This window comes from Pinus tabuliformis, chromosome 3_2 (assembly GCF_031772625.1).
Source record: "Pinus tabuliformis cultivar Carrire ecotype Pingquan chromosome 3_2, CPIR1, whole genome shotgun sequence".
In the NCBI taxonomy this organism is placed as follows: Eukaryota; Viridiplantae; Streptophyta; class Pinopsida; order Pinales; family Pinaceae; genus Pinus; species Pinus tabuliformis.
The window spans coordinates 694037763-694055648 of record NC_142302.1 but is presented as its reverse complement, the minus strand read 5'-3'; the positions used below and the strand labels follow the sequence as shown (position 1 = coordinate 694055648).

Below are 17886 nucleotides of genomic sequence, written 5' to 3'. Positions count from 1 at the left end.
CAAGAAGGTATGCATATCCAAGTAAAAATGGGATCAGCTATGGTAGAAGTAGGAAGCATTAAGCTGTTGGGATAGAGCTTTGAAGTTCAACATGAAGGAGTAGAACATTAGCATAGATAAGTACCTTGCAAATTTTTTGTACAATTTTTTGTAAATGTTTTGTAAATGGTCTTGTATAAAAAACATAGATGCAAGATCACATATATGTAGCTATATGAAGAACATGCTTAAGATCAGATGTGCATTTAAGATTTCTTCTTCGCATTGTGTGAATCTGAGAAATATTTTGGAAAGGGCAGAGCTATTGTAGGAGTTTATATCTCTGTTGCATATTAGCATATGGATGTAGCTGTAGAATGTTGAGAATTTATAATTCCCTGTGTAGTCATATTGTGGATACAATTTCAGATTTATGATGACGTTCTGTCTGTCATGTATATGTGTTGTTTTTATCATAATATAAAACAGATTATTTCTTCCTGCTGTAAAAATATAGATAATGATTATTAGAATGCTAACCTTACCATTTCCCAAATTTCAATGTAAGAAAAATTTAGAGGTTTGTCTTAAAGAACAAATGTTTTATGTCACTTAGTATTCTTTTTTTTTTTGTGAACTTAGGCATTACTACTTTCTATATTACGATATCAAAATTTCTTACATCAAACTTATGTTTCAGGTGGCTAGCTTGCCCGTAGGAAACCAGGCCACCACCTGTCAGCATTATACCCAGACCAAAATTTGAAAATGTTCTTCTCCTTGATTCTGTCATATCTGTTCTTTCGAACGCTACTAACTATTCTATCTATTAGTCTATAATAAAACATCCAGAAACAGTTCATTTCCTAAAGCATTTTAAACAAAACTATCCAAGAAACCAGCTTCATCATTCCTCATCTGAAGAATTAACCGGGGCGGGCGCCATGGCACTTGAACCTGGATTCACATTCTTCTACTCCAGAACCCATTTCATTTCCTGCATCATTTGTTCCATTTTTCCCAGAATCAGATTATTTCTCGCGGCCTGGATCTGAACCGCAACAATTTCCTTCAGGAGTGTGGACTTTATATTTTCTAATTCTTCCTGTGTCTGACTCCTTAGCTACTCCTCCCTCTACTTTCTTTCCTCCTCTTCTTCCTCCCGGACTGCCTGGTTCATTTCCATTGCACGGGCTACCACGTGCTTCATAATCTAATAATGTTGGATCAACTTATTAAACAGTGAATTGCGGCTCTTGGTATTTCTTGGATCTGGAACTAAATCCTCCCATTCCCCTTGGGGAATCTCCTTGTTCGAGCTAATAGATCTCAGCTCCTGTTCCCACCCATTTATCTATTCTTAGATTTTAGGGGAATTCCCAGCCATGTAAGCATTGATCATATACATTCTTTGCTCAGACTCTGGTTTCCTCCCTCGCGGCTTCGGGTTGTTGCTCGATCCTTCTTCCTAGGTCCAAACTTGTTTCTCTTTCTTCGGAGCCATCTTGCTGTTTGCCTGAAACCTGTTCTTGATTGTGTCTTGCCTACCTATCAAGACAACAGACCACAAGTCAGTAACTCTGATTCGAATTCCTACTTCAACCCACTCACTTACCCCCCTTGTATTAGTCTGGTGATCCCAAGTTTGCTTCTGGTAAGAGGTCCCAGGCCACTCCACGACCTGCCCTACAAGTCGGCCCCTTACCCTCATGCCACTCTCTGCTTCTCTGTATTTCCCTCGATGTCCCTCTTGTTGGTTATCTATGTAAGAATCCATCATGGCTCGTCTCCCCAACTGATGGGGTAAACTACTTTCCCACCTGTTAACCGGTGGAGTTCTGCTCTTTGCCTTCCGGGAATTGCCTATGTAGCAGACATAGTCATGGTTCTTGTGGCCAGCAAGGAACCCTACTCTTCCCGACTTAGCTACCCTCCCCACCCAACAACCTTTCCTAGACTTGGGTTTTTCCTTCCTCAGAGATCCATGTTTCCTTCTTCCCGGGACACCATCATATCTGATGGAGTAGAGATTTTTCTTCCCATTTCTGGGATTGCCTCTTCCCTGCCTATCGACTTCATTTTCATGGACTTCTCTGAGAAATAATAGAAATTTCTACTTCTATCTATCTCGAGAGCAGCAGGATAGGAAAGTGAATATACATACCACCTTTCCTCGCCGGTACCGTAGCTTTGGTCTGATCTCTGCGCCTTGCTGCCACCTTTCGTCGTTCCTTCTTGCTTCGTGCTCTGCTGCATGTAAAATCCTGATGCCACCTCAGGCCCTTGTTTGTATAATCCCCTTCGTCCTTCCGTCCTTACCTCCACCTGTCCTTTTGTTTTCCCTGCTCTCATCCCCGCGTCCCTTCCTCGGGATTTGTCTCTACCTGTCTGACCACCTTTACTCGTCATAACTACTACATTCTCCCAGCTGCTCCTACCGTACCCTTTCTGTACTACTGTTGCCACTTGCCAACCCTTCGCGGCCTCTTGTCCCGACTCCCCACACTCCCTCCAACTCCCTTCTTAATGGCATCTCGATTCTCTCTTCTTCCCCATCAAGTGACCCTACCCTTCCCTGCCCCGTCAACTACCCTGCTCCGTCACTTGCACCACCCCTGTCCTTTCTCACGATTATCCTATCTGTCACCACCTGTTGTGATCTTTCCCCGCATCTGCCACTTACTAACTTTTCCTGGCCATTCTCCTCGGAATTGCCATGGCCACCCTTATCGACGTCGAGAAGTTTCTGCAATTGTCTGCGCTCCTCCAGGAGAAAAAGCTCCATTCCTCTGTTGTCTATCAACTTTCCTCTATTTCGGCTTCCCTAGTTTTCTAACCAGTCTGCTGGTTGATTGCCTAAGCATCTTACAGGGGTGGGGATCTGATATTCTATTCTGGTAAGTAGCTTCCCTATTTCACTGATGAGCCACGTTGTTCGCCAACTTTTCCTTATTTTTTCTGCTGGTTTTGTTTGTTGCAGCTGCATTACCCTATCCACCACCAATTTTGAGTATCCTTCAATTTGGCAGCTCATAAACTTTTCCTACATCACAATTTCAAGGCCACGCTTCAGCGTGTGTAGTTTCACTTCATTATTAGTCGCCTCCTCATAGTCCATCGCAAAGATTCTCAAGGTTTTCCCTCTGTCATTCCTAAAGACGCCCCCCCCCCGCGATTCCTTCTTCTCCGGGTTGTTTTTGGCCGCCCCATCGAAATTTAATTTTGCAAATCCCTGTGGGGGATGCCTATACTGTTTAATTTCTTCCACCTCTCTGACTTGGTCTTTTCTTCAGTCACTGCATATCATGCTCTGGTTTAATTCTAGCCTCTGCAAGATCTTCACCTCTGTTTGTATGACCTTCTAGTCCTCTTCCTTCCAGCATTCCGTTAAAATTGTTTCTCTTGTGTTCCTGATTGTTTGTTCCCATATGTCTGCCGGGGTGTGTTTTTCTTCTTTGAAGATCACACTGTTCCGTGCCTTCCAGATGTTCCAGAGCAGGAACCCAGCAGACAGCATCCATGCACGATTTAACACTGGGTTTTGGTAAGGTTTCCTCGGCCAGTTTTCTAAGGTATTTTTGATGTTTTAGAAATTTCTATAGTGGCGCTCAAACATCTTGTAATGGTTGTCCCACAAGGTGTTGCTGACAATGCATCTGTTCATAAGGTGTTCCATCATCTCCTCCTGTGCATTGCAGAGCGCGCATCGTGATGGTCCCTGCCTCCCTTTCCTCTGTAATTGATCCCAGGTAAGCGCCCTGCCATGTAACAGAATCCATAAAAAGAAGGTGACTTTTGGCCAGTGCTTTATTTTCCATAAGTTTTTCCATTTCTTTGTCTCTGTCTGTTGATTCTGTTTTTCTTTTAAGTAATACCCTTCTGCTATAGAAAAGGTTCCTTGTATTCGGGTTCCCCATCTTAGGATATCTTGCCCTGTTTTTATCGCCACTTTACGGGATGCCATTTCTTTGTGGTAATCATCCCACCTTTCGGAGTCGGGGGCCACTACCCAATCCTCCTTCTATTTCCAATTACGCCAATATTCCCCTATACCTGGTTTCCAAAATTTTCCGACCACATCCCCCTCTACCTAGGAGGTGAAAGCTTAGATGACTTGAAGGGCTTCCTTATGGATAATCATTTCTCATTGTTTCCAGGATTTCTCCTAAATCTTAGCTTTGTCCCTCACTCTTATCTCCCAAAAGTTGTATTCTCTTATCAGTTATTTATTACTCATCGCCAAATTCCATATTGCGGAGCCTTTTACCTCTGTTTGGCTTCTCATCCTGTATTCTGGTTTCTCGTCTACCTCATATTTCCTTTCCCAGATTGCCTTCCATAGGTCTTGGCCGCCCTCTGTCCACCTCCACCAAAGCTTCACCCCCATCACTTGGTTGAGTAAGTAGGGGTCCCGCAATCCTAAGCCTCCATCTTTGGATGGCTTGCTTAGCCACTCCCAAGAAAGTAAAGCCCATTTTCTCGTTTTGTTGGTTCCCTACCATAAAATTTTCTTGAATATGGCTACTAGTTTTTGGCTAATGGACTTGGTAACAGCTTGGCTCGATATCTGATAAATTGGGATAGCTTGTAGTACTACTTTTAGAAGAATTATCTGACTGGGGGTGTTCAACGACCGGAAAGTCCAATTGTCCATCTTTTTCCTGATTTTATTTATTAGAGGTCCCTAGTTAGTGACCCTGTATTGGTGCTCATTAAGCATAATACCCAGATACTTCATTGGGAAGGTTCCAATTCTGAATCCCATTGTTCGAGCCAGAAATCTTTGGGCCGCTAGCTGAGTGTTAAAGAAAAATATTTCTGATTTCTCTTTATTGATCTCAGTCCCGGATGCTTGAGTGAACTCAGATAGGGTTTTTACTATCTGTTGGGCTTCCTTAAGCGAGGCCTGGCCATAAAACATTACGTCGTCTACGAATTGCTGGTGTGTTACGGGGAGATCATTCCCACAGATTCTTAGCCCCTTTATCTGGTCCCTGTCTACTTGTGCTTTTACCAGCCTGCCTAGTCCTTCTGCTGCTAGGATGAAGAGAAACGGGGACAGGGGATCTCCCTATCTTAGCCCTCTCGAGGGGTTGAAAGCTTCGGTTGGGGTTCCATTCAACATGACTGCCATCACCGGTGTGCTCACCATTGACAGGATCCATTTCACCCATCTCTCATCAAATCCATGGGCTTTGAGGATGCCTTCTAGGTACGCCCAACTAAGGTGGTCATAAGCCTTTGCCAGTTCTAATTTGATTATCATGCCTTGATTTCGAGAGTTTTTCAAGGAGTGGATTACTTCTTGGGCAACTATAATTCCATCTGTTATCTGTCGTCCTTTTACAAAACCTGTTTGTTCCTGAGCTATGAGGTCAGGCAGAATTGGCTTAAGTCTATTCACCATAATTGTTGCTAATATTTTGTACACTACATTACATAGGGATATTGGTTTGAATCCCTGCGGTTCGTCCGAGTTTCCAGTCTTTGGAATCAATGCCAAGAAGGTAGCATTAAGACCCTGATGCATGCGCTTTGTACACCTTGATTCCTCCACTAGGTCCAACAGGTCGTTACCCATAAAACTCCAGGCTGCTTGGTAAAATTCAATGGTAAATCCATCAGGTCCCGGGGCCTTATTCTTTGCCATTCTGTTAACCACTTCCTCCACTTCTTCCTTTGTAATTACCCTGAGTAGAGCCAGATTTTGTTCTCTAGTTACTTTTTTAGGTATATGTTGATAGACTCTGTCGATTTCCTCCTCCCTGTTAATATTTGGTTTTGTTAGGATCCCTTTGAAATAGTCCACTAGGAGCTTCTCCATTTCTTCCTATTGCAGCACTCTGTTTCCTTGACTATCTTTCAGTGAAAAGATTCTATTGTGTTGTCTGTGGTTCAGCATTGCTTTGTGAAAGAATTTGGAGTTCTTCTCCCCTTCTTTCAACCATTGGACACGTGATTTCTGTTTCCACAAAATTTCTTCCTGCTTTTGTCTTTCCTCTAATTGATTGATTATCCTTCCTTCCTCCTCAGCCAACTCCTCACTTCTTCCTTCCTCGATGATTTGTTGTTGAATTCCTTCCATTCTGGTCTGTAGTTTCCCTCTCTCTTTCTGAATGTTGCCAAATTCCTCCCTGTTCCATTTCTTAATTTTTCCCTTTATGTCTTTGAGTTTAAGTTGGAACGTGTGCATTTTGTTTCGACCTTCCATTCCCATTTTGCTTTCCTGCCACCCATTTTTTACTTTGTTTAAGAATTTTGGATCTCTTAGCTAAAAGGAATCAAAATGAAAAGGTCTCCTTTTATTCTGATTGTTCATAGCTATTTCCAGTTTGATTGGCCAATGATATGACCCTATAGAGGGGAGTATGGAGGCTTCATAGAAGATGTCCATATCTATTATATCTTCAGAGACTAAGAATCTATCTAATCTTGACGCTATTTGTTTGTTCCCCCTTCTTCTAATATTCCAGGTGAATTTCCCATTTATTGTTGGTATGTCTACTAGCCTTAAGTCTGTTTGGACATCTCTGAATCTTTCCATCTCTGGGTCTTCCCTGCTGATTCCTCCTTTCTTCTCTTCTTTAGAGGTTATCATATTGAAGTCTCCTGCAATAATCCACCTTTGCTCCTGGTGCATATTTTTTATTTTTTCCAAATGACTGAGGAATAGGCCTCTATCTACTGGGGTGTGGGGCCCGTATACTACTGACACTACAACCCATTCACTCTGCCCAATGAGTCTGAATCTGCCAGTCAGGATTCTGGGCATTCCTATCCACCAGTCTGATAGGACTTCTACTGGGTTCCAAATTACTGCTATCCCTCCCGCACTTCCTTTAGCATCTATGGTTACTTGCTCATATCTTGGATTTATTTTATTGAGTATTTCCTCCATCTTCTGGCCTGAAATTTTAGTTTCTTGAATAAGCATTATCTGTGGTTTGTCTTTCCTCAATCTTGCCGCTAAATGTCTCTACTTCCCTTTGCTGTTCAAGCCTCTAATATTCCATGATGTCAAAATCATTGAGGAGTTTGATTTAGGTTTTGAAACACCGCTAAAAGTGGAACCACTCTCCCTGTGTTCACCAGCATTTCTCCCATTAGTTGGATGGAGTCTTTAAGATTTTTCCTTCCTCTTTTTTTTCCCTCCCTTGACTTGTCCTTGCTGATCTGTTTTGCTTTCCTTCTAGTTCTCTTGGTATTCTTCAGGCGCAGCTTTACCTTTTTCCTGTTTAGCTATATACTGCTGAAAGGTTTCCACATACAACCTCTTCTGGTCTTCCGGGATAAATCTCTCATCCAAGTTCCTCCATTCGTTTAATAATTTTCTTAGAATTTCTTCTTCTTTACTAAGATCATCCTTGGTTATCTCCATTTCTGTCTCCATCTGTTCTGCCAGTTCTACTTGTTCTTTGCCTTTGTCCGTGACCTCACTCGGGGCTTTCCTCTTTGTGTGAGCTCTTTCACTGCTGGAGCTATTGTCTGACTCTTTATCTTCTTGATTTTCCATGGTTTGATCCTCATCTTCTCCCTCTTCCTGTAGTATTTCAAAGCTATTTGATTTCCCTGGGTTTGTTTGTTTTTCCTTCTTGTCTTCCTTGGAGTTTTCTTTGGTTATTTTCCGTCTACTTTTTACCTCTTGGAATCCTTCCTGGTCTACTGGCCCTCTCTTCTGCTGCTTACTTTTCCTTTCTTCTTCTTCCATTGTAATAGGACATTCCTTAACCAGATGTCCATATTCATGGCATCTACGGCATCTAAACGGTATATGCTCATAGTCTAAGTTTTGCTGCCAGACTTCTTCATGATACTCTAGTTCCACAGAATCTGGGATTGGGTTTGCAATGTTCATATACATGCATATCCTGGCATACAATGTATACCTTCCTTTCTTCATAGTTTCTGCTATTTTCACAAAGCTACCTATTGTGTTTCCTATCCCTTCCAACATTTACAGGTCCCAAAAGTCTATAGGTAACCCAAATAATTGAACCCATACTGGAGCTACTAAAATTTTTCCTTATAGGGGTTATAGCATTCTTCCCAATATCTCATAAATAGACTAGCATTATAATAAAAATAACGGCCATTTTCAAACACTTTTTCCTTATCTTGCAGGTTAGAGAAGATCACCGTAAAGAACCCTTTCGCTCCCAACTTTAGCCCAATGTGTCCTTGGGGCTGCCATTTTTGTTGAATCCATTTGGTAAGGTCTCTTTCAGACAACCATACACCGACAAACTTGCAGATAAGGGCATGATCCTTCATGTAGCTTCTATACCTTTCCAGTTTATTTGGTGGAATCACAAACTTGGGTTTCTCCTCCACACATGGTAGGCATTTTCCCCTTCTGCCCGCCTGCCATGTCGCTCCCAGAACTAGACCTGCATTCTGTTTCTCCTTTGCCGACTGACTGTTCTGACCTTCCCCTACCGCTGCATCCTGATAGGAGGGGATCTCTCCCCTCTTGACCTCTTCTGTCATGACTGTGTCTCTCAGATGTCTACCTTGTCTGCTGCTGTGACTCTCTGTTGTCTGCACCCTTACCTTTCTTGATTCCTCCCCATCGATTTTACCACATGGCCGCCATTAGGTTTTTGGTTGCAGAGCTCCGTCTTTTGAGTGTAAAATTAAGTCACTTAGTATTCTTAATCATTATTAGTTTTTTTATTTAAATTAAAAATCATATGAGTTATAAGATCTATAAAGTAATTTGTTTCTTGGATTTATATTAGATGGTGATGAGAAATTATAATTATATATTTTTATTTCGACCTAATTCAAAAAACCTTGCATCGATTGTGATAACTCGTAAACATATCGAGATAATGATTATTAGAATGTTGACCTTACCATTTCCCAATTTTCAATGTAAGAAACAAATGTTTCAAGTCACTTAGTAGTATTAATCATTATTAGTTTTTTTATTTAAATTAAAGATGATATGAGTTATAAGATCTATAAAGTAATTTGTTTGTTGGATTTATACGAGATGGTGATAAGAAATTATAATTAAAAAAAATTGTCTGGATTTTTTTTTTTTTTTGAACTTTTTACGGTGGAAGTGTTGGATTTATAAATTTTCTAATTTTATAAATAAATCAAAATAATTAATCAATTTTATTGTTAATTATAGAATAAAATAAATAGGGATGAGGTGTGATATGAAAATTATTAATTTAAAATTAAAAATACATTTTTCCAAATGATAAATCAAACGTAAAGTAATTTTAAAAAAACTTTAAAAGCTTCACCAAAATAAAAATAAAAACTTCACAAAAAAATATTTTATTATGGGTTTTTATATTTTTCATAAAAACGAGGGCGTAACATACCTAATGCAAATAGACCTATAAATGAACATTGACAATCTAACTTCGCTTTGTTAAGTGATTATTAAACCATGAGAAGATTTTAGGGATCAGAATAAATGGATGATTATACACACGCACTTTTGTTGTGATAGGTACGCTCTTTGGAAGAGGAGAATAGTGAACTTCTTACCAAGGTACTACTTTCTTCAATCTCTAAACTCTATTAACATCAATATAGTTTTAGGTGTAGGATCTCCATACGATGATTTACATAACGTTATGGTTGTGTCACAGTTGATTCCTAGAGCCGATTCCTCCACTTCTGGGGCAGCGTTATTTGTTGATACATCCATGCCAAAATCTCACTCAGAGATGGGGTATGCTACTCACCGCCTTTGTTTCTGTCTATCTTTATCCTAATTTAGAATTATTTTGAGAGTATGTCTACCGGTCCTTGTGACAGCAACGAAGATGGCGACAACTCCTCCAGCGAGTCCTAGGGACAGCAGCGAAGATGGCGACATCTCCTCCAGCGAGACACAGTAAGCCACAGTAATTCCCGATCTAACCGCTATTTATTGCTGCTGTTCCACCGATTATAGCAATAAAATAAATCGTGGTTTGAGACGATCACATATATATTCATTGACATTTTATAGCTCTTATGTAGCTCTTTTACCAATTCCAAACCCTGTGGCATATATGCATGAACGCTGAACCAAGTTGACTTTCATACGTCAATATACTTAATTAATTAATATTAAGTTTTTGTTAATATCAAGTTTTTGCTTCTTGTAGTACTGAAAACCATACTCGGATAAGATTGATATCACCATATGTTGCTGTCGTACCCCTCCAAACTTTCTAACGCAGATATTATTCCATGCGAAAAATATATGACATGAATTATATGTGAATATAATTAATTTGTTTGTAATATTAAGTTTTTGTTTCTTGTACTATTGACAATTATACTTTGATAAGGTCGATATTTGCATCTGTTTTATTTTAAAGTAGGATTTATGGAGTGGCACAGAGGAGTATATAATATTTTGAGATCAAATACCAATATTTGCATCTGTTTTATTTTAAAGTAGGATTATCAAGTGGCAAAGAGGAATATATAATATTTTGATTGATTATAAAAATAAAATACAAACTTATAATTTTTATATAAAATTTTTATTTTAATTATTATTAGTATATAGTTATTTTAAGTATAGATTTAATATGAGCTACTTATAAAAATTTTTAGAGTCTAAAATATAATATTATTTTAAATTTTAATAGAGTATATATAAGATCAAATAAACGTTTTAATATAAAATATTAATTTCTTTTTTATCTTTTATACATAATTATTTAAAAATGATATATAATACATAATTGATATTAAAATATTTTATATAGTATGTACGTAAAGACATTTGATATTAATATTATCATGAAAATTCAAATGTTTTTTTTTTTATTATTAATGTATTTTAAATATATGTCAATATTAATTAGTATCAAAATACTTTATGGATTTAAAGATTTAAACATACACATCTTTTTTTACTTCTAATTATTTTACTAAGTTTTGGTTTTATTTTAAAGGGTGATAGAAAGACATACATACTTCCACATCTCTTCATGCTGGGCTCTAGACCTGAGTGATATTATAATTAATATATAATCTTAATCCTTAGTAATTTTGTTTGGTGACAGTCTCGAATGCGGGTGTGCAGCATGGCAAGTTGTAGAAGGCAGATTGGAGGGTGGACGCATGGCTTAATGCCACCACCATCTGGCCTCGCATGAAGCCAGCTTTAAAGTCTCTAGCCAACAACTTCAATGTCGCATTAATGCAGCTCCTTCCGCCTCTCCAGTATGGAAGTTTATTTGTTATGGCGCTCTTCTTAATTTTCATTCTTGCTCCTCCCCTGTGCTCATGTCGTTCCAGTGTTGCCATAGCTCCTCGCTCTCCAGACAGCCCTGGGTATCGTCTGGCTCTGGATCGTTGTGCTGATTCTCCGCTGTGTTTTCATGCTCCTCATAGTCCTTTCTACAATTTCCACTGTCACTCCTACTCAGTCTTTCCCACAGCTGTCTGTTCTGCTCTTTCTGCTCATTTCAACATGCCCAAAGTGCGCTTAAGAATGAGCTACAGAAGAGGAAGTTCCCGAGGTGCGTCACCCGCCAGCCCTCCTCCACTACCTCGGACCAATCGTCTGAAGCATCGGACTTTTGCTTTGACAGTTATCCCCTGACCAGGAGGGGCCGAGGCCGCAGTCGAGGGAAGCTTAATATAGAAGCGTGCTCTCAACATTCCCAGTCTCACACGGCTCGCTTTCGGTTCCCCTGCACTCTCAGTAATTCCTGCTTCATCGCTTCAGTTACCATTGTGCTACGAGAGGATACTTTTCGTTCGGTTGCTATTACTCCAGGGGTATCTTTGGAGCCAAGGACAGAGGACAAGCATGATAATTCTCAGATTGCCAATATGCAGAGAAAGGACCCTGGTGGCTCTGCAACCTAGGACATGAACACCCAGGTCAGTCCGAGCATTCCTGTAGGTGGTGGTTCTTCAAGCAAAGAGGGCCATCCCTCTGAGGATGAAGACCCCTACCAATATGGATGTCGCATTGTTGAGGAGTCGCCTCCAACCTCTCATGAAGCTTAATAAGGTATGCGCTTATTGGTTTTTGTTTTTCTGATGTAAGAAGATGCTCAATTCCCTCCAGGTTTATAGTCATTACATGATTTACAGTTCTCAGGATCAGACCGTTTTTTCCAATGTTAAATGGTCGGTTTCCCTTGTGTGGGCGGCATTCTCCTATCTTTGGGGCTCAGTTTCGGATCAAACTGTTTTTCGTCAGATTCCAGTTTTGAAAGGGCAGCGCTTTACTGATTACTTGAATGGGCCCAATCAATTTTTCTTGGTCTAGATATATCTCTTGTCAGTCTTCAGCTACAGTCTCTAGATATGTCTTTATTTCTTGGTCATTCATTAAGCAAGTCTTTTTGGTTAGTGTTCAAGCGAAGTTTTGTAAACATGCCACTTTTCTGGGCTAGTCCTCTCGAGGCCACTGCTTCTATGTAATTTTATTTTTGTATCAATATAGAATTAGACAAATTCAAAATATATATATATATATATATATATATATATAAATATAAATAAATAAATAAATAAAAAATAGAAATAAATAAATAAAAACCAAAGTAAGTATATATATATATATATATATATATATATATATATATATATATATATATATATATATATATATAAATGAATTGCTTCTTCTAACTTACTTATGAATTTCTTTTTTAGGACTTGCTTCTTCATTTTTAAGTTAGGATCAAAATGTCTTAAAGCTAATGTTTTAAGTATTATCTATTGTTTTTCAATAAGAATAGAGAATAACTATTATATTAAAAGATATTGAGTTAAATTTTAGTTTCGTACTTGATTTACATTAGCAAGTTGAAACCAGTGGACATGGTAGAAATGGACATAGTAGAAATGAAGTATGTATTAAAGTGATTATGTATAGGTTTTGACGTTAAAACTTTTGAACAAAATACTATAATATTTATAGTACCCCTTGTACATTTGCCAATATTGACTTAACAAAAGCCAAAATTTATAAAGTGTCTAACCATTTTTCCCCTCTTAAGGAAAGGGGGACATAGCCTTTTGCCCCTACCACCAAAGTTCACTTTGGTTTACCCTTGACCCCAAATTAGCCATGTGATCAGTCTTGGAGTTGTTTGATCTATAGCTACCAAGTTCGAATTCGAATTGGATACCATACCATAAAAATTTGAATAGAAAACTTTTAATTTGAAAAAAATTCAACAATATACATATTAAAAACTATCATTTAAAAAAAACTTTTTTTAACGAAGATATTTTAAGCTCATTTTTTTAAAATAACATCCAATAAATAAATAATATAATAATCTTATAAATACAATTTACCAAAAAAACCACACTTCCCTTCCATACTTCTTTATTTCTAAATTTAAATCCAAAACATTTTTTTAATTTCAAAACTGATTTATCTAAAATACTTCCTAACAAATATAAACATCTTTAAATAATATCTAAAATTTCATAAAATCAGTCATTGCAAAATTAACATCTACTACAAATTAATAAACTATTACGAATTCAGTGGAACAGATTCTTGGTTTTCTTATTTTACTAGCTTTTTAACCCATGAAAACAATAAGGAAATTGGAAAATTATAAAAATTCTTTTTCCACTATGATTCTCCAGTTTCTTTCCTTCTGTGCGGACGCCATCCTACCACTATTTGTTCCACCATTATAGTGAATGAACAATTTGTTCTACCATTGTAGTGAATGAACAATCTGTTCCGGCCTGCGTAAACTACGAACCCCGGATTTTGAGACATCTCATTTTTCATTTAACAAGTCGTCCCACCACTAATTTTTGAAAACCGAATAGAATTTCATCGAATAATACACAGCATTCCTATCGAGTTGGGAATTTTCGATTTTTTTAGTCTGATACTAGTGAATTTGGTAACTATGGTTTGATCTTGAGACATTTTGTCTTCATTATAAATTAATACAAGTGATAATTGCGCTTAAAAAATTCACTTAACATTGTATAGGAAAAAAGATATAATGAATATAAATGCTAAATTATACTCAAAAAATCACCAAAAACTAATCACATCTTGATGTCCCAAATTCGCAATCACTAAACCAATCGCATCTTGATGTCCCAAATTCACAATAACCGTGTCGTTTCGCTCACCAACCCGTCCACCCTCTAAAGAACTCCATCCACCCATTTTAAGTATTATTTGTTAATACACACTAATTTAATATCATTAATCAATTTTAATATAAAAATAAAAACTATCTTTTCAATTAAAATTATATATATAATTATTCTGCTGGCTGTGACGGGAGTAGAGAGAGCGACGAATCCTCCAACGAGCTCCAATAGAACCACTTCTGATATAAGTAACTGATCTATCAACTATTTATTTTATTACTGCTGCTCCACCGATTATAGCAATAAAATAAATCGTGGGTTGAGACAATCACATATATATTCATTGACATTTTAGAGCTCTTCTGTAGCTCTTTTACCACTTCTAAAACTTTTAGCATGCATGCAAAAATTATATGGCCTGAACGCAGAACCAAGTTCACTTTTACACGTCTATATAATCAATTAATTAATATTTAGTTTTGGTTTCTTGCAGTATTGAAAACTATACTTGCATAGAATTAATATCAGCGTATGTTACTCTTGTAAGGCCTCAAACTTTCGAACACCTATTCTTCCATGCGAAAATCATATGACATGAATGCAGAACCAGGTTGCCTTCTATATTTGAATAGAATTAATTTGTTTAGAATATTAAACTTGTGTTAAATAGATTTATGAAGTGTTAAATAGATGTATATAATATTTTGATGGCTTAGAATGAAAATTAATTATGTTAAAAAAAAACTAAAATAAAATTGCTAATTTTTATATAAAATTTTCAATTTAATTATTTTTAAAATATTTATATCTTTTATTATAATATATTCTATTTATAATTAGTTAATATATAATAATACATCATTTTGATCCCGACTAATGCTATTTAGAGGCATGGTGTATTGAGTTTTTTTATTTATGAGTAATTTTTCCGTACATATCATAATATATGTGTTTTTATTATTTAAAATAAAAATTATTTTTACTATTTACTTGCTTAGTGAATTTTTCACTTTTTAGTTAAGAGTCAAATGTTTTAAAGGTGTTGTTTTAAGTGTTATTTGTTTTCTGTTTAATAATAATAAAGAATAGTTATTATATTAAAAAGTATTGAATTAAGTTTAAATTAGATATATGATTTATATAAGTAAGATAAAATTAATAGATATGGTTGGAATGGAGTACGTGTCAATAATTATGCACATGATTTTTGAACAAAACGTTATAAAATATATGATATTGTATTTTTACATTTAAAATATATGATATTGTATTTTTACATTTGTTAATGAAAACAAAATTTATAAAGTATCTAACTTTTTCCCCTCTTCGACGAAGGGGAACATACCCTTTTTGTCCCTACCACCAAAGCTCACTTTGGTTTACCCTTAACCCCAAATTAGCCATATGATTTGTCTTGGAGTTATTTGATCTAAAAACAGGGAAAAAAATATTTCAATCTAAGAACACGAAGACATTTCTTCTTTGCCATAAACTAATACAACTAATAAATGCACCTAAAAACTCCACTCAACTTTCTATATGACAAGAGAGATCCGAAATATAAATGTTAAATTATATTTAACGACTCATTGAAATCAATATGCAAAATACGGTTATTAAATTACTAATACTTTTATTATAAAAATAATATTTAAAAATTTATTTTAAATACTTAAATTCTTAATAAATTTTAAAGAATAAGTTATTTTATATGTATATCTAACGATTTCATGCTCAAGTCTTTCTAGATATGTTATGACTATGTGTAAGTGATATTCATAGTTTTCAAAATTACTCATTATCCAAAACTTGACATTATTATTAACAAAAAAGAATTGAAAAGGAAATATTATTTTTGGAGAAGGCCTTTTAATTCAACTTAAGGTGGATGAAGATATGCTGACTTCGTTTTTAATTGATGGTCGAGATTGATTCTCAAGGGAAATTACTTATTATCCAAAAATTGATATTATTATCATCAAAAAATGAAAAGGAAATATTATTTTTGGGGAAGACTTCTTATTTTAACTTAATGTGGATGGAGATATGTTGACTTCCTTTTAAATTGAAGGCCTAGATGATTCTCAAGAGAATATGCTCAGCCTATGCTTAGTAATAATGATTATCAACAGTTGTAGTGTATTACAGAGTTTGTTAGGTTGCACTGACTTGTAATTATTATTTATAACATTCATTTATATATAAGAAATTTTATTTAGCAAAATGGTCTATTTTACAATAAGATGTGTAATTTTTTTTTTGCTTAAGTTAAAGTTGAAACATAACCTTTTTATACATGCTTAATGAGGTAAGTGTGTGCATTAGTAAGGCATACTTCGTGTTGCAATATTGTTTTTGGATATATTTATGAAGCCTTTGGCTATATCAACCACATTAAGATTTTTAATGTGGTTATACTAGTATGTATACATTTTACTCTAAAAAAGGTGCATATTAAGAAAATTGATATCTTTTGGGACTTGGTAGATTCTGAGTTAAGATGGATATTGGTTGGTTTGATTTCTCCCTTTAAATAAGCTATATTCAACATGAATACCATGGACCAATACCATAGCTTCTCAATACCCTAGATTAATAACATAAGCTTTATTTTTATAAACTATTTTTTTTACATTACATTATATTAATATTTTTATTTAATTTAATTTTTAAAATTTTATTTAATTTAATTTAATCAATTTCTTTTTTAAAATAAACTATATTTTACCTCAGCACTATAGATTCTTAATAGCCTAATTCTTAGTAGCCTAAGCCATTTTTGTTTTTATTATTATTTTTTAAATAAACTATATTTTAGCTAAGCACTATAGATTCTTAATATCCTAAGCCATTTTTGTTTTTATTATTATTTTATTTGTATGAAATTATTTTTATTTACCTTATATTACGTCAATTTTTCTATTTAATTTTAATTTTAATTTAGTGAGTTCTCAAAACGCATACAACAGAACAAATTAACCAAAATATTTTCTTGGTGTAAATATGGTATTTGAGAATCCATGCAAAGGAATTTTAACTCTAAAATATGGTATTTTTAAATATTAAAGTTTTATTAATTTTTTTTTTTTAAATAAAGGTTGGACTTTAAATTTAATAATACATGTTTAGCTTCTTTATATTGCAATTGCTTTTCTTTAACTATTATGTCTATCAAAAAGAACTGAAAACTAAGGCTAAAGCCTGTACACTGCTGATTACAAACTATATGGCTCTTCTTAGATAGGCCACTCAGAATATATTTATAACAAAAATATATAGCCATACAGAGGAACTATGTGATAAAATATGCAATAAGAATTTTGACTGGCCGGATGTCGTTAGGCAGCGGGGAGTTGGTAAGCTCAGAGTGGCCTGGCGTTGCTCTGTCGTTGCAAATTTTGCAGCCAAAATCCGCTTTCCTGCATCTGGTCAACGTCTTGAGTTGATCTTGATCATGAGAACGTTTCGTCGGTCCAAGAGATTTCCGCTGAATCGCTGCCTCCGTCCCAAGACCCCAATTTGCTTGAGGGCCGAGGTGAAAATTCAGCAGGAGGTAACCTTTAGAAATCAGGAGCCAATTGATTCGAGTTTCCATTCCTGAGAGTGAAACCCCAACTAGTTGAGCTTCTACGTGTTGTAGGGTAGATATAGTAATTACTTTTCTTGCGGAGCGACGAGCCGAGATCCCTCTTGCTTGCCGAGCGATGATGAGCATGCAAAGCACGGTGAAATTGAATCGAGCTCCTTTCGCTATCTTCTGGGCTAGAATCGATGAAAATGAGGCACCATCGGAGTCGACTGGAGGTTGCAATTAACACTCTAAGGCCAGGGGGTCATCGCAAGAACCAT

At 36.1% G+C, this 17886-nt stretch overlaps 1 protein-coding gene across 4 annotated transcripts in view; it reads left to right on the top strand.

Moving 5' to 3' along the window:
- Positions 1-17886, top strand: part of LOC149182525 (truncated transcription factor CAULIFLOWER D-like) — a 339394-nt gene that overhangs the window by 304860 nt on the left and 16648 nt on the right. For 2 of the 4 annotated variants that reach the window (XM_089418596.1, XM_089418593.1), the window contains 3 exons: positions 9449-9490; positions 9591-9673; positions 9760-10258. The exons of the other annotated variants lie outside the window; for them this stretch is intronic. In XM_089418596.1, the coding sequence (XP_089274722.1) occupies positions 9449-9490; positions 9591-9673; positions 9760-9796 (162 nt within the window). In that variant the 3' untranslated portion in view covers positions 9797-10258. Of the gene's footprint in view, positions 1-9448; positions 9491-9590; positions 9674-9759; positions 10259-17886 lie in introns of those variants that run through there. 4 annotated transcript variants of the gene reach the window in all.